The 18,394-nt window shown below is 42.3% G+C and overlaps 1 protein-coding gene across 2 annotated transcripts; it reads right to left on the bottom strand.

Moving 5' to 3' along the window:
- Window positions 1-1,882: 1,882 nt before the first annotated feature.
- zbtb34 (zinc finger and BTB domain containing 34) lies at window positions 1,883-17,132 on the bottom strand. Of its 2 annotated transcripts, XM_056419617.1 has the most exons (3): window positions 16,892-17,132; window positions 8,029-8,442; window positions 1,883-7,929 (listed from the first exon to the last, which is right to left on the bottom strand). In XM_056419617.1, exons 1-3 carry the CDS (start codon window positions 16,907-16,909, stop codon window positions 6,907-6,909), a joined length of 1,455 nt encoding a protein of 484 aa, XP_056275592.1. In that variant the 5' UTR covers window positions 16,910-17,132; the 3' UTR covers window positions 1,883-6,906. The 2 variants fall into 2 exon arrangements, with proteins under 2 accessions (XP_056275592.1, XP_056275590.1); XM_056419615.1 differs by having other exon boundaries at window positions 1,883-8,442.
- Between the last annotated feature and the right edge of the window lie 1,262 nt (window positions 17,133-18,394).

Here is an 18,394-nt window from a genome sequence, read left to right as displayed (position 1 = left end):
GAAGCCCATTTCTGACACCGTCATGAAAAGATTAAGATCTTCACAGCGTTGGAAATGGGCTTCCATATCTCGTGTTGTCGGTCTGAAAAATGCTAATCCTATTTTCAAAATATTTGGAAGATTTTTGGCTTCTTAAAATGGGTTCAAGTGACCATGGGGTGAAAGAATCAGCCATAATCAATGTTCACGTTTACTTCTCCCATTGGAATTAATGTACTTAGGACCTCTGAGGACCTGCCGCAGGTCTCCTGAAGGGGCGTGGCAGTGGTGATACCCACATGACACAAACAGGAAACGGCCTTCTTTCTTAAATGTTTTATTCACACTCGTTTGGTTGAGATACACTTCCCAGTGGCTTCTTACCTAGAAGGAATCCCTTCATGAATAAACGAGCCTTAAAACCACAGGATTGTATTCTCATCTTGTGTAGGTGGGACCCCTCCGCCTGTTTTCCTCTTCTTCCCCACAAGCTGCAGTCCTCACTGACACATCCCGTGTGACGTGGCAGCGTTTCTCATTCAGGGAGCAGAGACACACAAAGCAGTCAAGCAGGCCAATTATGCTCCATTGTCATATGATATGGTGGATTGTGATTATCCTTAATTTGTCAAACACAATTTCATGAAGAAATTGCTGCCACATCCACCCGATCACAATAATGTCAAATAGCATGTATGGAAAACTATTTAAAGGCTCCATCTTTTTCAGAGACCTCTCCGAATTATCCCAAAGGGAAAGTAATATATGGACAAACATCTTGTTCCTATTTTGGATAGAATTAGCTAATGGGTCACACTATCCAATTACAAGGCAGAAGCTTTAGTCCCGCAGCACTATAAGCACACTAATACAAGGCAGCAAGAGAACCTGCCTGCAGGGAATAAATCACACTTACTTAACTGAGATGTGAGAGAAGGTTGTAGCGTTAGGACTTTGTGGCTGCAGCATAAGACAGACTGAGCCAGAGCAACATCGAAGAATCCACGGGCCATGTCCTAGTGGCAAAACTGCAAGACCGAAACTAATCCTGATAATAAAAGTTTCAATAATTAAGTACGTATTAACAGATGTGTGAAAAAGCTTACTCACTTCAGTCCAACTGTTAACAGTTCATTATAAAGAGGCCAACACATCAGAACCATAGAATGCAGTTAAGGAATCCTTGTGGACATGTGACCTCAGGGTTCCTGTCCTTGTATTCTGTGGGGGTTTTTATATTCTCAAACTCTACATAGCAGGGCAATTAAGAAGATTATTTTAGGATTATAATGCTTACATTAAAACAATTCCTTTACGTCATTAGCATTTTCAACAAAGAGTGATGCTTATTTTCTGCATTTCCTTATTTTCCAGCAGGTGACACAATATTTGACTAAATGTTTCAGTCCAAACACTGGAATATTTTTTAATAAATTCAGTGAAAAACTGCAATATGCAGTCTGAAAGAATAGTTAGAAACTATTTTTAAAAAGTGTCAATCTTAAGAGAACTTTACAATTAAAAAAAGGTATTATCAGACATGTAGTTGCTAATTATCATAAACAAATGTGTATATCTTCATTTTTAAACCAGTGACCTATTGATTTTCAGATATCTCTTGTTTACATTAAACTGCAGAGCTCTTGGCACTAGAGAAACCTTTCCAGGGTGTATTTGTTAAGCTCCAGCTCCCTCTGGAGGGCCACAGGTGCACATACATCAGAGATTCCCCCAGATGGGATTCATATATGCCAGAAACACATCTGACCATATTCTGGATGCCTTGTTGTTCAACACATTATAAACAATACTACAAATGCCAGAATTAATAACTTTTTTGCTTTGCAAGCACATATAAATATAAAAGTAAATAAATATTTTTTTGAGAAACACAAAACACAAATCGGAGCCAAACGAGCGTCTTTATTTTACAAACGCATTATTATATTGACATTTTTTATACAATAAAAAAGCAATTTACAAGCTTAAAAACCAAAAACAAAGCAGCACAGAATGATTATGAGTAAAATATATAATTTGAATAAATATATTTTATTTCATGCTATAAAATAAATTCATAAATGGCAATAGATACAACAGCTCTAGCTAGCTTCATTTACTTCATAGATGTACAAAACAGTAGAGTTCTGAGGTTCACAGTTGGGTTGTGAGGTTGTGTGTAGAGAGGACAAAACGGGGGTCGGGCCTTTTCTGATCTCGCGGCTCAGTTCATGGTCTCCGGGGCTCCTCGAGCTTCAGCTCGGTGGGAACTATGGGCTCATTGAGACATTGAGGCAGATTGTTTGGGAACCATTGACTGAGGAATTGTCTCCCCACCTGAAGAGAAGTGCACAATTATACTACGGACATAAGCAGTATGTCCAATGAGACCACTTTTAACACTATATACCCTGAGTTCTAAGTTGTTGTTTGTGTTGACTTGTCACCAAATACATATGAGCCAGAGACATTATAGTGCAGAGTTGAGGGAGTTGTAAAAAGCAAAAGAAACAATAGCTTGACTGAAAACACCCCCCTTGGCCAGAACAACTACAACTAGTCTCCGTGGCGTGGAGCCGAAGGAAACCACTGAACCCCGACGTGACCGCGGTCAGCCGGCTCCCGAACACTGGCCGGAGAGCCGGACATCCCTTTCATTATCGGACAAGTCTAAACGGTGCTACTGAGTTTGATGACTGGACCACACACTCGGTCCTTGAGTTGCCGTTTACCGACGACCACTGGGTCGCGATGAGCATTTAGAACACAAGCAGGCAACACCGCCTTTGTTTCCATTTCTATATATTTTCTTCCGAAGAGGAAAGTCAACCCGTCCAAAGTTTCAGAAAACATATATAAAATGAAATCGATATCAAATCGTCCCGATCCTATTTCCATTCGACGGCTCCCTGACATTCAGTTTGTTTGATATATGACAGGCCAATATTTCAATAGGCTTGATGATCCCAATACACCACTTTTAAAAAGGTTATTGCTTTTTCTTATAATACACAGTGGACAGAAACTGACGGAAAAGCTATGGAAGACGTAAGATTTTTTTCTAAGCCTGTATCAGTGTTTGTAAACTACCTGAAGTGAGTTTATTATAAAAAGAATAGGATGAGCTGCAATTTCAAAAAGTAGTCTGACAGCCTTCCCTGTAAACGCTTCCTTTTGATTACTTGTGGCCCATAATGCATCTCCCGTTCTTCTTAGAAGTGTGGAACTAAGAGTCGATTTGAGTGTGTCAAGTTCAGTTGGTTGTGTAGGTGTGTGTATCACATAAGTAACTATAGTTCATGAAAAGCATTAAAACAATTTCCCCTCCATTCACCTATGATGATTACATCGATTTGTTTAAAAAAAATCGGACTAGTCTAAAAGCGCCATTTATGGAGAAAAGGTCCCTCCCAAAGTGGTTGAACACATTATAGCTGAATCTCTTAATTAAGGGTAATTACAGAGATGAACTGAACTTCCCGGATGGAATTGGCATTTACTAAAAAACAAAAACTAAAAACAAAACAAAAAAAAACCTAAGTGCACAATTGATGACCCAAATACAAAAATAAAGTTACAGAATTATCCATTGGCAATTTCATACAATTTTGTGATTGAGCAATGTGCAATTCAGCTCCAGTATATGGGGGTAAGCTTGTTCCGTTTTTCTCCCCAAATATTCAGTTAATTATCTGCTAAATATGAACGCAGCTGTTCCCCCGACAGACGCTCCAAGAGAACAGAGAGGAAGTAGATCTGTGTTTCTCACGCATCTCCTTCAGACATTGGAATGCCACACATTGTTAGGATTGCCCTCCGTGGTTGGAGGAGGGAAACGGTGTCGTCTCTGAACACGGGGCAACAAGTCGGCCTCATTTGATTGTAATCGATTGCTACAAAATCAGTTAAACCGTAAAATCCATTCTGTGACGACAAACAAAATAAGGTTGAATGATAAAAATGCAAAAGTGAGGGAGCAGCACTTGAGCTGAAAAACAACATCATGGACAAGAATGACATGAAATGATTTCTATTCATCCTCAGTAACACTTTACAATAAAATATGTGGCCATTTCTATCCTAATCTCTTAAGTCAATCCATTACAAAATGAAGGAGGCACAGGAATCAAAGTGCCAGGATCTAAAATGTAAAGCTTGTGACAAGGCACGAAGTTCAAGATGCCACTTTTTGTAAAGTATTTTCTCTCTGGCTTTAAACAATTACAATACCTATTGCACACCTTTTATATCATCAGCTTTTGTATGGCTTAATATATTATGTCATTTATGACTTCACTTCTTAATGTCTTCTTAGCAAATTGTTCAAATTTTACACAAGTGATTGTTATAAAGCTGGGAAACGTACACTCCTTACAAAGAGCAATGAACTAGTCCTACATTAAATTAAGAACATAGTCTTACAACTGAGCATTCAATTATGCTAGACAGTCACAATGTACGGTAAAAATCACCTATTAGTCTTTGGTGTGAACTATTGGCACAAAGTCCTTTTAGCAGTTTGTACCCGTGACTCACAAAACCCAACTGACAAGGAGGTATGCACGTCGTCCTTTTTTTCTTTTTTAGGTGAATGGCAAGAATCATCAGAGGCCGAATCAAATTAGTCAGCTACTGATGTTGGTGATGTCACATCGGCTCCCGAACCGGCCGACGACGGCAGCGGTCGCCGGGAGGAAACGATAACACGTAGGAAACGCTCTACTGTTGACGGCCTGTGGGCGTGAAGACCAAAAGTGTTTGTGATAAATCCTCACATACAAAGATAAAGAAAAGCTAGCTACACAGATTTTTGCAAAATGTCCCTATATTTTGGTTTGCTTTCTTAGCTGTCAATGAGTGAAGACGATGAGCGCACATTCAGTGGAATAAGAAGGGACTGCGCTCTCGACAACCGACATAAGCGACAAAACACGACATTCACCTGCGAAAACGCACACAAAGTAGAAAATTATATGGAAAATGTAAATGAATGAAAACCCAATGCGTTGACACAAATTCAGCATGGACCAGGTGGGACGAAAATACAAGCACAGAGCAGGTGCTCTTCAAAAAGAAAAGGTGCTAAACGGCTGGATGGCAGCACAAAGAGGACCACCCAGCTGAGCATTACATGTCTTAAACATCACAAGATAACCATTCAGGCCTTCTAAGTGCCTTTTTTGTATTTACTTTGAAAGCAGATTCATTGAAATCTCAATGGAATTAAACCCAAGTCTATATGTACTAACTACACCCCCGTCCCTGAGCCGCAGGGTAAAAACGGTATCGCTAAAATGCTTTCCATGCATGACTTGAAGCCGATAGCATTCATGGGACTGCAGAGTCTCATCAGTTCACACAGCGTTGACTCGGGAGCAGGATCACTGCTGTGAAGCGAGCACTACTGCGTCGGCATTGAGACAGAAATGAGCACGTCTTCTCAACGGCACGACGCCCACTGAACTCTGCAAAGTGCATCAATACTTTGGATCGGCAGCGATCGCCAACGCCCTTTAGCTATTAGCCTAGCTTTGGCCCGTCTGTGTCGCCGCCATGAAGTAGGATCGACAAATGAGGAGAACTTGTTCCAAGTCTGTATTTGACCGCGACCGATGCAGAGAACGGATCGCAGATCAATCGTCCCGTCGTAAAAAAGGTGGGACGGAAGGAAGAAAAAAAAGGAGAGGAACCAATAGCTCTTTCAAATAATGGAAGAAAAACCATGTCAAAATGGCTGAGATTCCTTTGTTCTTTCTATTTGCATATTATTCAGACTAGTCTACTATATTGATATATGTGAACAGATACAGAGCTGTTCTTATTGTGCCGAGTTGACAATGAGTACTCCCGTCTCCGACAGGCGCCGAGGATTGACCTAAAAGCCTCAGGACTAAACAATTTACACGTACAATAATTCAGAATAAGTCTGCCATCAGAGTATAGAGGAATAAAATGACTTTGCGGTTGGACGTAATTCACCCATCCCATGGATGACGGTATCTAGAACCACCCTTTGGCCGACGGATAGAGATCTCCAGTCGTGATCGGAGACAAACTTCTTGTGTGTTGAACAAATGTTATAAGACGGCAAAATAAATGCGGGCCATTTTCTTACTCTATTGTCTGCATTGGCCAAAAACAAACACAAGGAAGCTAGCACAAGTCATGTCCTCCAAACATAGCACCTTCTTAATCCTGGCTGACCATGAAATACTTTGCAGGGACTATGTCCCTGATCCATACAATCAGCAAGGAATATTTCCCCGAAGTATCAAGGCTTTGTGTTGAGAGAATATTCTTGACAGGGTTTGGCAATAAGATAATGCACATACAACCGAAAACAGATTTCCAACGGTAAACACAGCTGTGCCTAGTAGGTTCTTGGCTATGAGGTAGAACCTGGTGAGTTTCATTTAAGTTAAAATACTGTCTCTTATGAGTGTGTAGTTGCATCTTGAGGTATTGAACGGATATGTCACACGAAGCTTTGCACTGGCAGAAAAATCATTCCTTGTGAGTAAGTGACCTCCTGTGGCCACATGTGCAAAAACAGGTCAGGTAAAAAGGTGATATGACAAGCATCTTACCAGAGCTTTCACATTATCAGTTATTGCAACATGCCTATATAACTCTGTAAATATGTTTTAAAAAACATGGAAAGATAAAAAGAGAAATCAATCAGGGGGTCTTGATTATTGGGACCTCCTCGAAAATAGTAAGTCGTTACTCCCTTTGCTTGAAATAATCAAATTTCTATAAAGCACCCATTTACTCTCAGCATTCAACATCGAAATTTCACTAAATTGACAGGAACCCTTGACGCAAGAAATGTCTTTAGTAGAGGGAGCCGATTCAAAAAGAAAAAAAAGGTCCTTTAGTTGAGTTAAGATAAACATTTCTTGAAGCTTCCTTAAGCTGAAGCTGGAGCTAAAAATCGGGACTGCATTTTGAACTCTCCTCCATATTCGGGGCCGGTGCCTCTTCTGCATATTGCGCCTCAAAGGCCATCGCCTCAGTCGTATCCGCTCGGTCCTTCGGACCTGTGCTTCCCGCCGTTATTTTGGAAGAGTCTACATGATTGCTCCCGTCCGTTGCTCCCATGTGCTTCTTCCTCAGGTGCTGGTTAAGGGTGCCCTGAAACGGGAAGCATTTGCCGCATATCTGACAGTGGAAGGGCTTGTTGTCCGTGTGGCCACGGATGTGGTACTCCAGCTGGTCTTTCCTCGTGTACTTCTTGCCACAGAACTTACAAACAAATGGTGTGATGCCCATGTGCAGGCGCATGTGACGATCCAGGCTCCCCTTCTGGTTGAAGGTCTTCCCGCAGTACATGCAAATGAGTCTCTCGTTGTAGGGGTACCACTGGCTTCGCAGGCTACGCTCTCGCACGTCATTCTCCAACCCCGTGGCTCCCACAGCTGATTCGCTGTCATCTGAGCCCGGTTTGAGAAGACTCAGCACTCCTGCTGGGATGGCCACGGGGCGCTTGGCCCTGGCCCGTCCACCTCTGTAGCCACTGAGCATGGAGCGGGAAGGACTGGAGTTGGTGAGGTTGACGAAGCAAGGGGAGGACAGCCCTGAGTAGGAATAGGCAGCAGACTGGATGACAGAACCATAAGAACCCACGCTGACAGCCACCACCTGCTCCCCATCTACCAACTCTGTATGGTAGCCATCGTCGCCGGCTGAGGAGCTATCGGAGTAAGTGGGCCTGTCGGTCTTCTCGATCTTCACATGCACATCTGTTACTTGCCCATCTTTGCCGATCAGTTCCACTTGCTCCGTTTCTGCCTCCATGGGAGCATCGTGCTCAGAGACGCTGTCGCTACTGCCTCGGTCCGACTGGCCTTCCTCTGGCTGCTGGCGACCCCGGCCCGGGCCCTTTCCTGCCAGCTCAAAGCGCGCTTCGTGTCCCGTCTGAGGTTGCCGGGAGTAGTAAGGGGGGGAGATCTGGGTCGGGTTTACAAAGAGGTTGCTGTCATTGACCCCATTGCTGCTGGTCTGCAAGTCATCCTTGCCTGGGCTACAAACATCAACCGGGAGGCTGACCTTGGAGTGGATGCTCTCCAGGATCTGGGTACACTTGTCAATGATGGCCTGCATCTGCAGAAAGCTGGCAGCAGTGAGGAAACTGATGATATCCTTGAGCTGCAGGGACATGTGACCTGTGTAGCAAAACGAAAGGAGCTGCTCAAAGACCTCCGGGTTTTTGATGACTGAAATGGAAAGGCCACTCATGGTGTTGAGAGCCGAGTGGTCACGGAAGTAGGGCGAGCTTGCTGCCAGCACAGCCTTGTGGGCTCGAAATGGCTGGCCCTGAATGTGAACAATGATGTCACACAGCTTCCCTTGCAGCCGCAGCTCATTGAGCTGGGTCAGAACAGTGTTACTGAACTCCGGCACATCGAACTCGATGTAGCTGCCGTCGTCCATCTCTTGGATATGTTTCTCCAGTTTGGCTGCCTGAGGAGAAAAGGAAGGAAAAAAAACATTAGGTTTTGAAACATTTGCAATGCACTGCGGCATTTTTGAAATTTCACAGTTCACAAAAACTATTATATTGTATGAATAAGAAAGTAGGTTGTTTAAAATGACACGGTTACTTTTATATGGTACTGTATATGAACCATTTATATGCCAAGCCTTTCATAGAGCACATCCGAGTAGCCGATAAAGTTCATCCTTAACTCAAGTCTGATATATTTTGTTGGAGTTGCATTTAAATGAGTTCACAGAATGTGTAGCAGCTTCAAGGCGCTCAGTCACTTCAAGGCTGGCAGATTATTAATTAACCTTTTACTAACATAAACCGTATTAACCACAAAGCCAACTGTGAGATCAGACTGGGCTGAAGCTAGGGTTGGGTACTGAAACCCGGTGCCAATATGGTACCGGTTCCAATACAACCGGTATTACCCGGATCGAAACGCAACGCACATTTCGGTGCTTCTTTCCGGTGCCTGAGCCGATTGAAATTGAAAAAAACTATTGTTGTGAACTTCTCAGGTGACTCCGCCCTGTCAGCAGGTTACGATAGCCTATCATATTTAACTCTGACGGCGGAGGTTGCGTCGTGTGTGACTACGTGAACCCGTGTCGAGCACACCAGTTTCAGGCTGGGCGCGATGGGGAGACCGTCACCGGTCCCCCTGAACACGTGGAGACCGATTATGACGAGCATCCTGAACTCAGATTAGTACCGTAACGTTGATTGCAAGTCTTGCATTCATAAAAGTAGCCCAAGAAATAATAAATTAGCCATTATAACCATGCTTAAGCTAGTTCGTAGCTAGCGTTAGCTCGTAGCTAGCGCTAGCTACGAGCGTGACAGTCTGCTAGCAGATGTGTTGATGTACAGCGGTCCTGGCTGTATACCCGGTGTTACCGGGAATATAATGACGGAGGAATAGAGACCGTGGGGCGTCACTTTGTTTCAGTGTAACTCTCGCTGTCAGAAGCAAAACTTTATTTGTCACGTGTCATCTTCAGTACCTCTGATTGGTTGTTCTCTTTGCCCATCAACACAGTGACAGGATTAACCCTATAAAGTCTGCACATGACAATACATATCACATCATATAATGGAGAACATATATAGTGTATGTTAACAGTCTGATATCCGTTGTGTGTCAGTGCTCCATGATAACGGCTTCTACAGGGAATATGGCCAAAGAGGTTTTTAATGTCCTCTGTGCGTTTAAAAAAAATAAGTATCGGTTCAGGCACCGTTTAGGCACCGGTATCGTTTTAAAAGTACCGGTTTAGCACTATGGAAAAAAAACCCGACCACGCATCCTAGCTGAAGGCAGGTTCAATCCTGGTCACGACGATTATGGTGGCGGACATGACCCATCCATCCTTCTATCATTTCCTCTAGCACTAACTTTACTGTAAATGTATATTAGCTCTTCGGGAGAAATCCTCAACCGTCGAATGATGTTGGACCTCAGCGAACTAACAGCCTAGACAACTCACGTCAACAACACTTTAGTGAACATATTATTCTGGTTGGGTATGCTGACAGAAATATGTATGTTGTGTGTTTCCACTCGTGTAAGCCATTTTAAACATACTATCAGATAGCTTACTATATAGTTAATAAATGAACAATTGTATTTGCAAAAGAAGGATACAGAAATGTATACTATCTCCAAGATCCGTATCAGGCCTAATAAAGACATTTTTGACTGATTGGCATTGGCTATATTGAGCTAATAAGCCCGATGAAATTATTTTTGTTTATATTTTGAGTATTACAAATTACATTTTGGAGATCTGGAATGTTTTTTTTCAGTTTGGAATAACTGAAATTAAATTAGATAAAATCTGGATTGTACAGATCTGAAATGGAAGTTTTATTAGGATATATATTTGCAGTCTGGATGTCACAAATGAAAGTATGGATACTGTAGTTATTTTCCTACTTTCTAACTTAAATGGCGAAAAGGATATGAAAAACACTTAATATCTTTATGTTTTATAATTTATTCGTCAAATGTGCCCCTGGCTCTCTTGTTCAATTTGTAATCTACCCACTGTATACTGGAATACACTGGAATCTGTTTTATTTTGGAAGAAAAAACTAGTGCAGAATAATAGGATGCCGAGGGTTAGTTTCCCTCCTGTCCTATCAAATGTCGCCATTAAACAATTACCATCATTGCGAAACAGGAAAATTGAGAAGTTGTGAACAATTGAGACTGGAGGAACCAGTCACATATGAACCACGCCATGAAAGGTAAAGGCCATGCCGCGTTTGGCTGCAAAAGAAGAACATCCGGTTCCGTTTGGCAGTTGAGCATGCAGTAAGAGTTTTAGAAAGTATCTTAAGCCTTTTTGTAAACACAAGTTGTATATTGACTATGACAAAATATAACCAACCACAACAAAGAAACGTTCAGGCAATTTCACTCCAGCCAGCTGACACCTCATTTCCTTATTTCCGCCATTTCTCTCGTCCATCAGCACTTTACTTTTATATTTAGTATTAGTATTTATTTTATTAATGCTCTGATGTGCACCGCTGCTGAGATTTTTCAAATTTCCCCACTGTGGGACGAATAAAGCTATATATCATATCATATCATTGCAAGCGTTCACAGTGATCAACGGGAATAAATAGAAACAGGGCGCCTGATAAAAGCTCAGCACAGAATGGTCCGCTCGTGGACAGTAAGGACAAGGCTTCATGGACATAACGCACTTCGAGCTAATCACTCTACATCCAGACTGTTTGCTGTCCTGGCTCCTGATTGGTGGAACGAGCTCCCCACTGACATCAGGACGGCAGGAAGTCTCTACACCTTCCGCCGGAAACTAAAAACACGTCTTTTCCGACTATCTGGATTAAAACACAGATTAGCACTTCAGTGGCACTTAAACGGCTCTTATTATGGTACTCTTGTAGTTCGACTATATTGGGGAAATGTTACTTTCTGTATTCTTGTTGTTCTTAGTTTGTACTCTAGGTTGAAATGCACTTATTGTAAGTCGCTTTTGGATAAAAGCGTCTGCTAAATGTCATGTCATGCAATAAAAAGTAAATATTTGAATAGTATTTATTTTATTTGTTACTAATAGTCCAATGGTTTTTTTTTGGGGTCAATTTTGACAACCCTAGCCCATAATCATAAGTGACTGATGCAACCAGTTTGGTAAGTGCCGAATTGTGTCTCATGTTCGTCAGTCTCTCCAACTGACACCAGCCCCTCCCTGCATTAAGATATTTCATAGCACACAAAGAATAACATTCACACCGACTGAAACATATTCTGGCAAAAAGACCAGACTAGATTCCCCTGTGCACACGGAGCTGCATCGTACCCTCAGACACCAGGATGCTGACTTGAGCCGGTTCCTCAACATGAAGAGACGTAGATCCTTTCTTCTCAGCAGAACTAAGAACACCGTGAATCATACTTTACTGCGCCTCGTGTGCGATTCTGTGTTTGTAAGAGCAAATATTCCCTCGTTGCAAAACCATGCGTCAGTTCTCCAGCTCAACCCTTGTCTCCCCCCACTCCATCTGCTCTTCTCCCATCTCTCCTTATGCACCTCCTCCTCCTCCCTCCCTCCCAACCCCTGCCTGGCAATTCAGCATGATCTTCTGCGCAGAGTCTCCATCAGCACTTTGGTTACGTAAACACTTCCTCCGATTGCCAAAGCTTGCCAAGACACCTGTCTTACGAACCATATGTTCTCGTCCTGGCACAGGAGGGGGAACGATGTCGCAAAACCGAGAATCGGAAGAAGGTGCACAGTGTATTATTCTCACTCCCCCATTAGCAGCCTTCAAATACAGCATGTTCAGACACTAAACACATCAGGAATGGCTGCCAACAGCATGCATACTAAACGGAGCCAAGTTGAAGGGCAGCCAAAGAATGTACACTCAGTATTTGAGATGCACATGCTAGGTGAGGGTCACATGCTTGGCTCGCACGGGGAAAACTGAAAATGTTTAAACTCAGCAAGAAATATGCCAGACAATTCGCCTGCGTGGTAATACACCTCATTTTTTTTTTTTACACATCTGCTTGAGGCAGGTTTAAAGAAAGCCGAGTACATTGTGTTAGTTATAGTCAGCAAAACTCTGGTAAGACATCAGCTGAAGACGATAACTTAAGCATGTCGCTCCAAATATTAAGAAACACGAGTGTAAAAATCGAAGTCAGCAAGCGGGCATTGTATGCTTTCTTCAACATCAGCAGCATTTTACATACTTTGAAAAACCGCTCGAGGGGCAGACCGAACCCAGAACAGAATTGCTTAACAAGCAAAGGTTGGGAGAGCAATTTCAAACGGATGAAAATAGACTCCATTCTGATACAAAGGGAACGGATATGATGTGAGGATCGTTGCTGCTGTGAGGATGAAACGCAACTTGCATTGTGGAAATTGTTCAGCCACAGTGGGAGCTAAGTATGCAGAGCTAAATATTGTATGCTTAGCCTTTGGGTGTGTTTTCTTATTTTTACATAAACAACTGGAAAACAAGAACATTTTCATCTTTTATTTCAGCCTCCTCGCATGCTTAGAAACACAAGTGGAAGACATGAGCCACGCCTTGTTTTCTTTATACTTTACCAACAACATATTCATTCTCAAAAGAATTACACAGGATGGCACAGTGAAGTAAGAGTAACTTTGCCATAATCACAAGATTATCTTTGTCTTGGTTGTGTGGTGTTGCTCAAAGCTGAGAGATGGCTAAATGGAATCAAGTGTATGAGAAAGGGTATCTGGTGGATTCAAAATAGTAGTCTAACCCTGCCCTCCATAATTCGCCCTAGAGCTGGGCAATATCATGATAAATAGTCAAAATTATACAAAATATTTCTTCCTCCTCCTCCTCCTCCGGAGCCAACAGCAACACCACACTGCTGGAAGCCCAGGCCGTATTGTTGGCAGGAAGGAAGAACCAGAAGCGTATAGGATGCTAATCAAGTAAAAGAAAAAGTTTCCCAAAGAGGAACTGGTATTTGGAAACCCTACTGCTTTTGTCCACACGGATGCCAAAACCAACACACAAGGAAAGATCCTCGTTGTTACTCTACTATAATAAATAACTAAAGCTTAAACTTGATTCATGACTTTGTTACATTACAAGAACCGTAAGTTTATTACACACTGCATTCAAATTAGCTTGTCAAACTGTCACATAGAACTACAACTGCAACCTTCCTCTTTAGAGATACAAAATTGCTCAGACTGCAAAGCTGCCCGCCGAACGTAAACATATGAACACATAAAAACCTTCTCAAGAGTTTTACACAAGACAAAACCACGAGAGAGCCAAGCTGGAGCCAACGGTCAAACAAGAAGAGCTTGGACCCAAGTAGCAGCTCCTTCTGTTGTTTGGCACCAAGAAGTCAGAAAACATTCTTCTGCTAAGTTGCCACCTGCTGGTCTCCACCAAAGGACTATTTGATGGCAGTTCGTTGCCATCAAACAACGCAACGTTACTTTTCTCCCCTTTTCACCATAAACGGACTACAGAAACACTAAAAAGTGTTAGCACAGTGTTGTTTGTGGCTGCTTTTGTGGGAATAGTATTCCTGTTGTACAGCAATACAACAGTGAACAGATTAATACAATATTGATGCAAATATATAGCAACAACTTTCAATTGGTATACATGTTCACAATACATGTCCGAATACATTCCAACAACACCAAATTACCACAAAGTAGGTGTACAATCAGTACATAAAGCTGCTCTCTACAGATAACGTTGGTTATTGTAACCAATGGTAATAAAAACAGTGAGGTTAGGGAGAATACGCATCTTACATGCAGTTGATTCAGACCAACATCCATAAACATTATTATGGGCCTTAATTTACAACATCTTGTTGCCAGCATCAAACGTGCTTTTGATGAGCACACAAACAATAATCTCTGACGGTACCAGATTACCAGGAGAGACCACACAGCAGGGGAGAGAGGGCGAGTGCAATCACTGGCACCGACAACTCAGTGGCAACTCGGTGGCAAGTGCCGCTCGGTGCCAGTACTCAGCGACGACTCAGCGGCGTGTTTGCGACGAGTCGCCGGCAGCAACGCTCAAGTGGCAGGACGGCAGCAAGCGAACGACACTCGCCGAGAAGCTGTGGGTGGAACAACCATTGTTGTTTCGACAGATCAGCTGCCGTTAATCAGTTTTATGGTCATAGAATGGAGAAGCTGCGGGTTTTTTCTTTTGTCATTGCCTAAGTGTACAAATAGATAGATAATGGTTTTTTTTAGACTTACTTACAATATGCAATACGATATTGCTGTACAATACTGCTGTACTATATTGAATATTGTTTTGCTACTACTACGTTTCACTTCGTAATATATAACAATTATATACCATGATATGTATAATGTACCCGCCTTTCTTTCATAATAAAAAAATATATAATTAATTTTTTTACCATGTCATACTTTTATACCTCCATGAAATTCTACTTTGAGGAGATGCCACTGTTAGTCTAAAGTTTAAGCACTGGCACTCAGTGGCACTTGCCAGCAGATGCCACAGCTAGTCAAAAAGTGCCACTACTAGTTAAAAAGTGCCACTACTAGTTAAAAGGTGCCACAGCTAGTCAAAAAGTGCCAGCATTTAATATTGTTTTGCTACTACTACGTTTCACTTCGTAATCTATTACACTTATATACCATGATATTGTAACGTCTCGGACATTATGGCACTGATGACACGGAGACGGGACGACGTTATTAATCCTCCCTTTATTGGGCATCCACCAACACAGACAGCGTGCTCCTCTCAGCTCAGGAGATGCCACAGTTAGTCTAAAGTTTAACACTGGAGGATCAGGTATGAATTTGTCGTGCTTGGTCTTTAAACTGTAAAGAAATTCAAGTTTCAGTGATTCATGTTCTATACAGACTTTAACAGTTAGCAAATTTCCGACTGGATGGCACCACAGTACAACTGGCAACTACTGGCAAGTAGCACTGAGTGCCAGTGATTGCCACTGAGTAGCTGCGGCAACTACTGGCAAGTGCCACTGAGTGCCAGCGTCGCTAGGGGGTCTCGCCCCTACTGCAGCAGCGTTCCCACTTCTTTTCTAGAGATCATTTTTCCTGGCTGTTCAAACTAAAATGGGACAGAAAAAATAGTGTTGAATGGTGCGAAGCCATAATGGTTGTTCATGCAAAAGCAGTAATTGGTTTGGCTCGACTGTGTTCCAACACGCCTTAAAGTGGAAATATTTAGGCTAGTTTCAGATGCAATTTTCTGGGAATACAGACGCCCCTCCCTTTCAAACTGAGATGTAAACGTAGCTTATTGTTGGATTTCCGAGCAAATGAATGTCACTGAAATACGAATGAATAGTAAAAAGAACACAGAATAATACGCCAGGTCGCTGCACTTTGTCCTTTTGTGCCATAATGTCCAACATCGCGTACAATTAGTTTACCGGCACAGTCATTATTGACAAACATCATTACGAATAATGATATATTTAATATTCCAACTAAACAAATGTCCTGCAAAAACGGACCCGATGCCACCACATTAATGTAGAGTGGGTTTACATTTTTTCCCTTTAGCAAGTCTCACCTAGCTACTCACACACACACACGAAGACTCGCATTTACCCGTGTTACGTGCACGGTCACTCTGACATATTAGCATGTACCGTTTACCCGATAGTACATGCATACGCTGCCGATACCTCGGGGAGCAAATGTGCAGCGTCTCAAACTTTATTGCCAACCATTTCGTTACTAGTTAACGTTAGTTAAGCTAACTCGCTGTTGGTGGTCGGGAGGGGAGCTATCCCACCGAGCAGAGCAGCAACGTTAACGTTAGCTTGACAGTCGAGTTGACCTGCTTTTGTTTGTCGTCTCCACCATGTTTCATGTCTCCGGTAACTTGTAGGTAGACTAATGTCAGTTAAAAACCTGCATCGGTTCACAGGGCCGAACCCCCGAACTATCGAAGCTAACGACAGCGTTAGCTCCACTAGCTCGTCCACGATCGAGCAATTATTTCCGAAAAGAAACTTTCAGACAGACTTCACACTTTAACGCGCTGTGGATTGTTCTGCGGGCTCGTCGTGTTTTTCTTAGTTCGTGAAAAGGCTTTCCAGCATCGTCTGGCGCTGTAGATAAGTAACGTCGACGGCGGGGCGCAAACTATGTCGGCTGTCACGAAATAGCTGACGTTACAATGCTAGCTAGCTTATGCTAACAGTTAGCGCTAGTTTAGCTCGCAGCCGCCCCATCCCAGCCAGTGTGAGTAGCGGCTAACGCTAGATAGCATACGGCTGCTTAGCGCACGGTCGCCGACAATGATGTCCCTTTTATGCTTTCACTGTCAGGGCAAACAGGCGCCGATGTTGCGAAAGCATTACGGTCACAGGTCCAAGCTATATTTGAAGTCCATTAAACTCACCGTCTTGCAGATGAGCATTACACGTTGTCCATTCCCCTCAGTAGTTCGCTTACACTACAGCCAGGCCTCCCCCTCTCCAGTCCAGATGTGTCAGACAGTTGCTGCTGCAATTTTTGCATCAACAGGAAGTGTTCTTTTGGCTCTTTGCATTCATTCTATCGGTGTGTTTTGCGGCAGCCCCTCCCTTGCTCATGTCAGTGTTATGCACTCAGACATAATGTCCTGAGTATACGACGTGATGGAGAACAAACACGCGCAGAAAAAATATATGTGATGCACCCGACTGTCGGTTTACAAATGTTTTTTTCTACAGATAACATGGCTATCGTATACTCATACTCTTATCTACTGACTGCACCCTTGGCATGGTAGCATACATAGGTCAGCTGCATCTGCTTCTACTTTACACTGACAGTGAGAGGGACACACAATGTAGTTGCATTTGCTTTGGAGACATTGTTTTTTGTTGTTGCTTTCATGCCAATAACAACATTTATTACATTGAATTTTGTGTATTTGTTCTTCAATTTTGTAAATGGTGTAGGGTAGGCCTACATATTTGATCACTTACGTTTCTTCGATAAAATAATGATATTGGTCTATAACTTTCCAGCTGTGCACCTGTGCAGCTGTACCCCCACCACCAAACACGCACGCACGCACGCACGCACGAGCAAAAGAATGAGCGAAAGATTGTTGGGTCACTATTACAAAGATACATTGGTCAAGTATGCACCCATGACAAGCTTTCATCATCATATTCTAGTTGTTAAGCCATTTGGAGTGTTTTAGAAAAGTGTGGGTAATTAGTTGCACAATCAGGTTTTTTTTAACAGAAAATGAATTAAGTCTGTTCTGCATAGATTCCACAGAGGGGCGCCAGAGACTAAATTAATGACGAAACATCAACTTTGCGTCCCATTCCTCTCTTTCATTATTATAGACAACTCTCAAAAGGTTGGGGCGGACTAGTATTATAAGGAATTTGTATCCAACCAATCAGATTGCATCATACATTAAATATATATATTTGTATTGGGTTTTTTTAGCGGTTATGTACGGGTTTTCAGGTTATGGTCTCAATTATGTATATTAACTAACTTTTCGCATCAAGATTAGTTACGTATTTGCAATTGAGGAACATGGACTACAGCAGGGTTTAATTAGGAACTTCATGAGACAGACCAGGGTATTTCCTCAATACAGTGGAAAAATAATTCAGATCCGCAAGTTTTTTTCGCTCCATTAATTGAATATACTGCAAACAATAACACAATGGGAAATAGTTGCAAGTGTAAACCTCAAGGAGGATCCTAAGAAAACTTTAATTGAGCTTCATGTTATTTGGCCGTCACCCAATGTAGAGAAAGATAATTGTCTATTGTAGCCAGCACTTTCATTTAGACTGCAGACTGCTGTTGGAATATAATAATGTCGTATAAAACAAGTATAATTATCTTTAAGCACTTTGCACCTATACGCAAAAGTTGGGTGTGCAATATT

This window comes from Pseudoliparis swirei, chromosome 7, assembly GCF_029220125.1.
Source record: "Pseudoliparis swirei isolate HS2019 ecotype Mariana Trench chromosome 7, NWPU_hadal_v1, whole genome shotgun sequence".
NCBI classification, from domain to species: domain Eukaryota; kingdom Metazoa; phylum Chordata; class Actinopteri; order Perciformes; family Liparidae; genus Pseudoliparis; species Pseudoliparis swirei.
This window is presented reverse-complemented; position numbering and strand designations above follow the sequence as displayed.